Genomic DNA, 9,790 nt, shown 5'->3' with positions numbered 1-9,790 from the left:
CTAGGTGTCAGAGAAACCTCTTTAGTATGCAGGATGGATGCTCTGGAGGACCTGGTTTAGACACAAGCATCAGTTTTGTCCCAACATGTTGAGGTCAAAAATGTTGGATGTCGACCTCCCCGAGTTGGTTGATGTGGTCCTAGAAATCAGCCTTGAGGGACCCCACATGTCATGGCGATTCATTTTGATTGGTAATCCCTAATAGAGACAACATAGCCCCTGTCTTTGAGATAGGATTGGAACCAGATGTGACAGTGTGAGCTTCCTGTCACTGTGTCCTGATTGATCATGCGCCCTGGCTACTTGGCCAAGGGGATGTCCCTTTGGCTGACTGGTAAGCGCGCATGACTCTCACCCGGGAGTCTGGGGATCGAAAACCGCCCGGGCCCTTGTTTCTCTGCCTTGCCACACAGACAAGCACTGTGCCCGATAGTCCCACCCAGTTTGTGAGTCTGTCTAGAAGGATTGGGAGGACTCAGGGAGGTGTAACGTTGGAGAGTAAACAGACGCACAGGAGGATGTCAGAACGGCAGGAAATCCAAAAGCCAGGGAGTTACGTTGCCATGGTTCTGGAGAAGGGGAAGGAAGCAGTCAAGGCGGTTCTGAAAGGTTGAAAGCGTCAGCTTAGCTTGGGATCAGGAATCCACGAAGGCAAACAATCTGGCAGTGAGTGGCCAGTCTTGATTAGCTAATCAGTTGCAGGTGAGAGAGGTGACTCTGCTGCAGAGCTCTGGGAGGTGTACAGCTGAGCATCTCCATGAGCTCTCCAACAAGAATTTAGTTGTTTGTTTTTTTTTTACGCTCTTACTCCAACTCTCACTCCAGCACAGTAGGTGGCGGAAATGCACCTAGAAGTTAGATGCCACCCGCCAATAAACACGAAGAAGAAGAAGAGCTTTCCAACAACCTGTGGATGAAAGAACACCTCTCACAGCTCTGGAACCTGACATGTTTGTGATTTTTTTTTAATTGACGAAAGATGCAAACTCGTCACATTTGGTCTGAGATATGAAGTCTGGGGCTAACTCTGCTGGGAGATTAGTTAGCCTCTTGACAGAAGCAAACTGCAGCAATACACTTCTCAATTTTCCAGCTGTCTGGATGTTGGTTCACTGCTGACATGTTCCAGCAACATGTTCAGTTACAAATCGTACAGGATATGGAATAATTCCTACTAATACATTTATTTTACAACAGTTTTTTTTTTCCCATTAGAACATCTTGTGGGCTCAGAATAAGTTGCTTGCCTTGCTGAGCAGAATTTTTAGCACAACGGTGCCCTCTCGTTGCTGGTAGATGTAAACATAAGCCCAAAGCTGTGTCCGTCAAAATAACATTTTGATTATGATTTTTTTTAAATATAGCTTTTAAAGGAAAACTGTGTATTCATTCTGCACACCTCTAAACACTTTGTGGAGACATTATTTAAAGAAAATATTGATTTCTTTTATGTTCCATATTCCACCTTTAACCCTCCATTTTTGTAGGAATTCATGAGAATCGTCTTACGTAAATGGTGTAAGAGTAAGAGTAATCTAAATTATCTAAAACCAATCTAATATTATTTGTTAAATGTGTTTTACTCATAAAGCCTGATTGAGTCTCATCAATGATGGTATCAAGAATTGGTTAAAGGCAGCTGGCAAATATTGTAGCAAAAATGTTGTAGTCTGCGTTTGTCCCCCTAAGGTGGAAGAGAACAAGAGAGCCAAGCTCCTGAGGGACTTCCAGATCCAGGCTCACAACGATGATGGTGGACAAACAACAGAGGACAGCCGTTGTGGTAGATGTGGCAATACCAAGAAAAAAAACATGAAAAATTAGAGCAGTACCAGGGCCTTAAAGAAGAACTTGAGAAAGTGTAGAGAGTGAAGACATGAGTGGTGCCCGTGGTCATCGGGGCAGTAACCCCCAAACTGGAGGAGCGGCTAAAGCAGATCCCAGGATAAACATTAGACATCTCAGTCCAGAAAAGTGCAGCTCTAGAAATAGCCAAGAAACTGCACAGAACCCCCCAAGCTCCCGGGCTTCTGGTAGAGGACCTGAGAATAGAAGGATGAGACCACCCGCGAATAGTGAGATGGGTTTATAAATGTATATATATATATATCTGTATGAATGTGTGTGTGTGTGTATATATATATATATATATATATCGTCTCGTCTCGTCTTCCTCCGCTTATCCGGGTCCGGGTCGCGGGGGCAGCATCCCAACTAGGGAGCTCCAGGCCGTCCTCTCCCCGGCCTTGTCCACCAGCTCCTCCGGCAGGACCCCAAGGCGTTCCCGGACCAGATTGGAGATGTAACCTCTCCAACGTGTCCTGGGTCGACCCGGGGGCCTTCTGCCGGCAGGACATGCCCGAAACACCTCCCCGGGGAGGCGTCCAGGAGGCATCCTGACCAGATGCCCAAACCACCTCAACTGGCTCCTTTCGATCCGGAGGAGCAGCGGTTCTACTCCGAGTCCCTCCCGAATGTCCGAGCTCCTCACCCTATCTCTAAGGCTGAGCCCGGCCACCCTACGGAGGAAACTCATTTCGGCCGCTTGTATCCGCGATCTCGTTCTTTCGGTCATTACCCAAAGCTCATGACCATAGGTGAGGATTGGGACGTAGATCGACCGGTAAATCGAGAGCCTGGCTTTCTGGCTCAGCTCCCTCTTCCCCACGACAGATCGGCTCAGCGTCCGCATCACTGCAGACGCCGAACCAATCCGCCTGTCGATCTCCCGATCCCTCCTACCCTCACTCGTGAACAAGACCCCGAGATACTTAAACTCCTCCACTTGAGGTAGGACCTCTCCCCCGACCCGGAGGTGGCAAGCCACCCTTTTCCGGTCGAGAACCATGGTCTCAGATTTGGAGGTGCTGATCCTCATCCCAGCCGCTTCACATTCGGCCGCGAACCTACCCAGCAAGAGCTGAAGGTCAGAGCTGGATGAAGCTAGGAGGACCACATCATCCGCAAAAAGCAGAGACGAGATTCTCCTGCCACCAAACTCGACACACTCCACACCACGGCTGCGTCTAGAAATTCTGTCCATAAAAGTGATGAACAGAACCGGTGACAAAGGGCAGCCCTGGCGGAGTCCAACCCTCACTGGGAACAGGTCCGACTTACTACCGGCTATGCGGACCAAACTCACGCTCCTCTGGTAAAGGGACTGAATGGCCCTTAACAGAAAGCCACCCACCCCATACTCCTGGAGCGTCCCCCACAGGGTGCCCCTGGGGACACGGTCATAAGCCTTCTCCAAATCCACAAAACACATGTGGATTGGTTGGGCAAACTCCCATGCCCCCTCCATCACCCTTGCAAGGGTATAGAGCTGGTCCACAGTTCCACGGCCAGGACGAAAACCACATTGCTCCTCCTCCATCTGAGATTCAACTATCGATCGGACCCTCCTCTCCAGTACCTTGGCGTAGACCTTTCCAGGGAGGCTGAGGAGTGTGATCCCCCTATAGTTGGAACACACCCTCAGGTCACCCTTCTTAAAGATGGGGACCACCACCCCGGTCTGCCACTCCCTAGGAACTGCCCCCGATGACCACGCAATGTTGTAGAGACGTGTCAACCATGACAGCCCTACAACATCCATAGCCTTGAGATACCCAGGACGAACCTCATCCGCCCCCGGGGCTCCGCCGCTGTGTAGTTGTTTGACTACCTCAGCAACTTCTGCCCCCGAGATCGGACAGTCCATCCCCAGGCCTCCCAGCTCTGGTTCCTCCTCGGAATGCGCATTGGTGGGATTGAGGAGCTCCTCAAAGTATTCCTTCCACCGTCCGACTATAGCCTCAGTTGACGTCAGCAGCTCCCCATCCCCACTGTAAACAGTGTGAGCGAGTTGCTGCCTTCCTCTCCTGAGGCGCCGGACAGTTTGCCAGAACCTCTTTGGAGCCGATCGATAGTCTTTCTCCATGGCCTCACCAAACTCCTCCCACGCCCGAGATTTTGCCTCGGCAACTGCCACTGCTGCACCCCGCTTGGCTATCCGGTACCTGTCTGCTGCCTCCGGAGACCCACAGACCAGCCACGCCCTGTAGGCCTCCTTCTTCAGCCTGACGGCTCCCCGAACCTCTGGTGTCCACCAGCGGGTACGGGGGTTGCCACCACGACTGGCACCGGCCACCTTACGGCCACAGCTAGCAACAGCCGCCTCGACAATCGCAGAGTGGAACAAGGCCCACTCGGACTCAATGTCCCCCACTGCTCTCGGGACGTGGTCAAAGCTCTGCCGGAGGTGGGAGTTGAAGACCGTCTTGACAGGTTCTTCTGCCAGGCGTTCCCAGCAGACCCTCACTATGCGTTTGGGTCTGCCAGGTCTACGCGGCATGTTCCCTTGCCATCTGATCCAACTCACCACCAGGTGGTGATCAGTTGACAGCTCCGCCCCTCTCTTCACTCGGGTGTCCAAAACATACGGCCGCAGGTCAGATGATACGACTACAAAATCTATCATCGACCTGTGACCTAGGCTGCCCTGGTACCAAGTGTACCGGTGGGCATCCTTATGTTCGAACATGGTGTTCGTTATGGCCAAACTGCGGCTTGCACAGAAGTCCAATAACAAAACACCGCTCGAGTTCAGATTAGGTGGGCCGTTCCTCCCAATCACACCCCTCCAGGTCAAGCTGTCATTGCCCACGTGAGCATTGAAGTCCCCCAGCAGGACAATGGAGTCCCCTGATGGAGCACTATCTAGCACTCGTCCCAGGGACTCCAAAAAGGGTGGGTACTCTGAACTGATATTTGGCCCATAAGCACAAACAACAGTCAGGACCCGTTCCCCGACCCGAAGGCGCAAGGAAGCTACCCTCTTGTCCCCCGGGGTAAACCCCAACACACAGGCAGAGAGTCTCGGAGCTAACAAAAAGCCAACCCCAGCCCTCCGCCTCTCACCCGGAGCAACTCCAGCAAAGTAGAGTGTCCAACCCCTCTCCAGGTCTCGGGTTCCAGAGCCAATGCAATGTGTCGAGGTGAGTCCGACTATATCTAGCCGGTACCGCTCAACCTCTGCCACAAGCTCCGGCTCCTTCCCCGCCAGCGAGGTGACGTTCCATGTCCCAAAAACTAGTTTTCTTGTCCGGGGATTGGACCGCCAAGGCTCCCGCCTTGGTCTGCCACCCGATTCGCATTGCACCGGACCCTTCATGTTCCTCCTGCGGGTGGTGGGTCCACAGTTGGACGAGCCCATGTATCCGGTTCGGGCTGGGCCCGGCCGGGCCCCATGGGCGAAAGCCCGGCCACCAGGCGCTCGCTCACGGGCCCCAACCCCAGGCCTGGCTCCAGGGTGGGACCCCGGTAACCCTCCGGGCCGGGTACTCCGACTCTTCATTTTAACCGCCATGAAAGATCCTTCGAACCGTTCTTTGTCTCATATATATATATATATATATATGATCCCGTCCTAGGTCATCGCCCAGGTCGCCCATATCAAAGCCGGCTACTGCACAGACATGTTGGGTTAAATGACCTGATTATTGCTATGATAAATGCTCAGGAACTCACACAGAATCATATTTAACGATGAAGAGTCATTTTTGTTTCTCTGAGTCAGGTTTCTGAACAGCTGATGAGTTAGTACAAATGATCAGTTTGCATTGTTTATTCTCGTTACACAAACAGTAAAAGTTTTAAATTACAGATGATTGACAGATTGTCTCATTCTATTTGGTGTTCTTGCCTCAGCAGTTCACAAGCTAAAAATGAATCATATCTGACGCACAAAGATAGATTCTAGGAGCTGAAATTCTATTAAGAATTAGTGATTTCCTCAAAAATATGCATTTTATGTCTTCTGCCCTCTGATGGAAGACTGCAGAAGGATCTTTTATTTAGTTATACAATTTTACAGTAGATTATGAAATAAACTGTTATGTCACCACCAGCCAATAGCTCATTCATTTGTTAGAGTTTTCTGGTTATTATTTCATATGTCAGGCTTTAGTTCGTCAGTTATTTTTGTTTGTTTGTTTTTAACTCTGAGTCACTTTAAAAGTCACAAACTAATCTGAATATGAATCTTTGTGCACCTGAATAATTGCAAACCAACAAATGCATTTTTAGACTGGATTTCATATTTCTAGACTTGAATATGACATCTGATCCAGCTCATGAGAAATAAACGGACTGACATCAGTTATATATGATGTATAACAATGAGAACAAAAGCTGCACAACGTTTTTAAATCTCACTCCCTCTTCTGTAGTTGATGAGACGTCTGCCTCAGAGGGGACACCAGACTCATGGCTCTGAAGTCCACCCCCTCTGGCTTACTGAGGACTTCCTGTGGATAGATGTCTCTCCCTCTCAGTGGGACACACCCTTCAGTAGGAGCAGCTGCGGAGGTGTTGGAGGGTAGCTGGTGCTCCGTCAGCACCCCACCCTCTCTGCCCAGCATCAAAGCCTGACTGGGACTCCTCCAGACTATGAAGTGGACCACCTGCTGCTGCGTATAACTCTCTCTGTGGAGGCTGTGGGTCTCTGACAGGGTCAACCTGAAACACGTAACACACCTTCAACCTTCTGCTGGTGTTTGTTTTGCCTGATGTTTGTTATTTTAGTTTTTATTTATTATTTACTCTTTATTTCTGCTACAGTCTAGTACAGCAATCTACAGCCTTTGCAGTCCACACAGAGGTGTTTTGTCTCCCTTCGTCCATCAGAATAAAACCTGTTTAGCAGCTTTTGAAAAAACACAATTTAATTCAATTCAAGTTTATTTATATAGCGCCAAATCACGACAAGAGTCGTCTCAAGGCACTTCACATAATAAACATTCCATTTCAGGTCAGTTCATTAAGCCAATCAGAAATAATGTTTCCTATATAAGGAACCCAGCAAATTGCATCAAGCCACTGACTGGTGTCAGTGACTTGATGCAATCCTCATAGTAAGCAAGCATATAGCAACAGTGGAGAGGAAAACTCCCTTTTAACAGGAAGAAACCTCCAGAGGATCCTGGCTCAGTATAATTTACCATTTTTGAGAAATTTCTGCAGAAGAAAATTGGGGCCTCTAGAAAATCTTGTATTTCATCAGAATTCTGAGGGAAAAAAAGTCAGAATTCCTTTTTTTGTTTCAGATGCAGAATCAGGAACACATTGTTAAAGCTTCTGGAGCAAACTGGTACCAGTCTGACCCGTGAGCACCCTCTGATGGGAGCAGCAGTGATGCCACTGTTTGTCCTCTCCTGATGGGAACCATAACCCACCTGTACTGAGCTCTCGTCTCCAGGACCAGGTCCAGCCAGCAGGCCTGGTAGGTCTCCTTCTTCTCCTGGTTGTCTTCCTGAAGCTCACAGTAGGAGTTCAGCAGGTAGACGCCTCCTCTGCTCACACAGTGCATGGTGCTAAACACTCAAGGCTCTAACAAATGTTTATTGATGTGTGTGTGTGTGAGGGACATATGAGCCCCTGTGAGATCTTGTGTCTTAAATTTCTCATCTAGTCTATTTTTACTCCTCAGTGTCATTATGGTGTATTTAGTGAATGCTCCCCCTCCTCCAGACCTCCTGCTGGTGGGTTTCATCTGGAAACTAACTGGATCTGTTTTCCTCGCTGTGAGCCAGCCGGATTAATCAGATGTGCCTGAATCATCGTTAACAGCTCTAGATCTTAGCACAGAGGCTAAGTTTAAACTGTTTTAACACAAACATCTTCAAATGAGACGGTTTATGTGTGACCTGATCTGTCTGCTGATGATCACCGATGAAAAATAATAAGTTTAAAAGATTAGCTTCTAATGAACTCAAATCGATAAAACGTGAGACTTTGTTTCCATCCTAACTTTCTTCTATGGGACTCCATGAGTTTGTGTTTCTGACCTCTGGAGACAATCTGGACTCATCCCAACAAACCGCATGATCTGTGACACCAGAGTCAGGTCTGTTTGGTGACAGATTCTGAGTCTTGTTGCTGTGGTAACGCTGATGCTCATCTACAAACCAACCAACCCCCTTCCACATCAGCCTGGTGTTGAATATCTAAAGACATTTTGTTCTGTGTGTATTTTTTCCACTTTAGAGCGTGTGTGGAGTGTGTTTTCCATCCTAAACCCCTCATGAAATAATCACACATTTGACAACATTGGGTGCAGCTGGCCTCAGATTTTTATCAGAATAACTGTTTAGGTGACTCTTACTGTGTCTTACAGCAAGTAAAAACAACATTCTCCTTTATATTCTGAATTTATTGTTGTGAAATCAAAACATGAAAAAAAATAAAATAAACCTGTGACCATACAGATAATTAAAATGGCTGGTTTCAGTCTGGATTAAACACCAATCCTGATGAGTGGGATTAACATATAAAGCTAATCTGGTGCAGCTCATCAGTAGCTGAACCAGGCCGGCCGTTTCCTTGGCCGCTCCACTATCCTCTTGTCTCTGTCCTGATCGCTCGGCGTCTCTCCCTCGTACAGGACCACGGTCTCAGTGGTCGGGGCCCTCAGCGGGCCGCCCTCAATCTGTCCGATCTGCTTGCGGATCAGAGACGTCTCCTTGCAAACCTTAGCGTAACAGAAGCCACACAGGATGTTCTTCTGCTTCAGGTGGCCACACTCTGGACACGGCTCGATGTCGTTCTGAGAAGTAAACAAACGAGATAAATAATTACCGTTTATAACCGACTCATCCTGTACCAAACAGCGTGTTCACCTGAACTGCTGAAAAAGTCAGCCATCAGCACACCTCCACTTCCAGCACACGTCAACAACAATAAATAACGGCGGCACTACCAACACACCTATTCTCCATTTACGTCTGACAGCGTTTTCCTGTTGTTGTCTCATTGTGTCAGGTTTAATCTGAAATTCAACTCAACTCTGATTGTTAGTGTCTTATCTGAACAACACCAACTCTACCACAACAGCTCCTGTCCACGGTCCTGGTGAAGATGGTGTGGTGAATGTAAAACAGGAACCAGGCCAGACACATCTCCATGGTGACACTCTCAAAGTATTTCCAGGTCAGAGATAATTTTTGATCCCTACAGTGATTTGGGTCTGCTCTGGGGTCTCCTCTCACGGGACAGGTCCAGAAACCCTCCAGAAGAAGGCAACCAGGTAACATATGCTAGTCTAAATACCAGGACCAGAGGGTAGGACTGCCTTCTCACTGCAGGCAAAGCCCTGATCCATCCCACATACATTTGAGAGAGACTTTAATCCAAAGACACAAAGGGGAGGCTGCTCCACACTAACAACTATTTATTTGTGACTGATGGGTTAGAAAAGTAAAAGATGAACATCTGAACCCAAAAAGCTCTGGTGAGCAGCAGTGATGTAGAGGACCTGACTTTACCTTCACTTTTAGAAGCTTCCATTCACATCTCCTCCTGGTGCGGTTCACCTCGATGGTGCGTCTCTTCTTGGGGGCTGCCATCCACTGGATGCTGTCCAGGAGGCCGGGGCTCTGCGCCTCCTCCAGCTGCTGCTCCTGGTCGGACACAGGTAGGAGGCGGGGGGCATTCACCGCCAAGGCAGGAGCTACACAGAAATGATACTGATAAGACCACATAACGCTCCTGCTGAAAGTTGGGCCATTTGTTAGCTGAGCTAGCTTAGCTGTAGCATGTAGGAGGAAACTCACCCAGCTGAGTGTCGAGTCCAGTTATCTGCAGAAGTCTGCTCTCAACGCGTAGCAACGAATACCTGAGGTTGTGCACTAGCGCCGTTAAATTCATCATGTTGGATGTCAACACGACAGTTTTCCTCTGAGCATGTCACGGTGACCGCGGATTCCTGCGTCATAAAACTGCGACGGCAGGTGTTCTTCTCTTCCAC

The 9,790-nt window shown here is 48.7% G+C and overlaps 2 protein-coding genes across 2 annotated transcripts; both read right to left on the bottom strand.

Moving 5' to 3' along the window:
* Positions 1-5,596: 5,596 nt before the first annotated feature.
* On the bottom strand, positions 5,597-7,445 carry zmp:0000000930 (telethonin). The gene is made up of 2 exons (XM_015949474.3): positions 7,221-7,445; positions 5,597-6,504 (listed from the first exon to the last, which is right to left on the bottom strand). The coding sequence occupies exons 1-2, from the start codon at positions 7,352-7,354 to the stop codon at positions 6,198-6,200; spliced, it is 441 nt and encodes a 146-aa protein (XP_015804960.3). The 5' UTR covers positions 7,355-7,445; the 3' UTR covers positions 5,597-6,197.
* A 654-nt stretch (positions 7,446-8,099) lies between these two features.
* mrpl32 (mitochondrial ribosomal protein L32) lies at positions 8,100-9,790 on the bottom strand. The gene is made up of 3 exons (XM_015949473.3): positions 9,597-9,790; positions 9,309-9,493; positions 8,100-8,590 (listed from the first exon to the last, which is right to left on the bottom strand). The coding sequence occupies exons 1-3, from the start codon at positions 9,691-9,693 to the stop codon at positions 8,339-8,341; spliced, it is 534 nt and encodes a 177-aa protein (XP_015804959.3). The 5' UTR covers positions 9,694-9,790; the 3' UTR covers positions 8,100-8,338.

Source organism: Nothobranchius furzeri, chromosome 5 (genome assembly GCF_043380555.1).
Source record: "Nothobranchius furzeri strain GRZ-AD chromosome 5, NfurGRZ-RIMD1, whole genome shotgun sequence".
In the NCBI taxonomy this organism is placed as follows: Eukaryota; Metazoa; Chordata; class Actinopteri; order Cyprinodontiformes; family Nothobranchiidae; genus Nothobranchius; species Nothobranchius furzeri.
This window is presented reverse-complemented; position numbering and strand designations above follow the sequence as displayed.

Excerpts from the sequence above, each read along its gene's own strand:
- zmp:0000000930 (XM_015949474.3), bottom strand. The coding sequence starts at position 7,354 with ATGCACTGTGTGAGCAGAGGAGGCGTCTACCTGCTGAACTCCTACTGT. Across the intron at positions 6,505-7,220 it reads GAGACGAGAGCTCAGTACAG|GTTGACCCTGTCAGAGACCC; the intron begins GTGGGTTATGGT and ends TACGTGTTTCAG.
- mrpl32 (XM_015949473.3), bottom strand. The coding sequence starts at position 9,693 with ATGATGAATTTAACGGCGCTAGTGCACAACCTCAGGTATTCGTTGCTA. Across the intron at positions 9,494-9,596 it reads TGGACTCGACACTCAGCTGG|CTCCTGCCTTGGCGGTGAAT; the intron begins GTGAGTTTCCTC and ends ATTTCTGTGTAG. Across the intron at positions 8,591-9,308 it reads GGAAGCTTCTAAAAGTGAAG|AACGACATCGAGCCGTGTCC; the intron begins GTAAAGTCAGGT and ends TTTACTTCTCAG.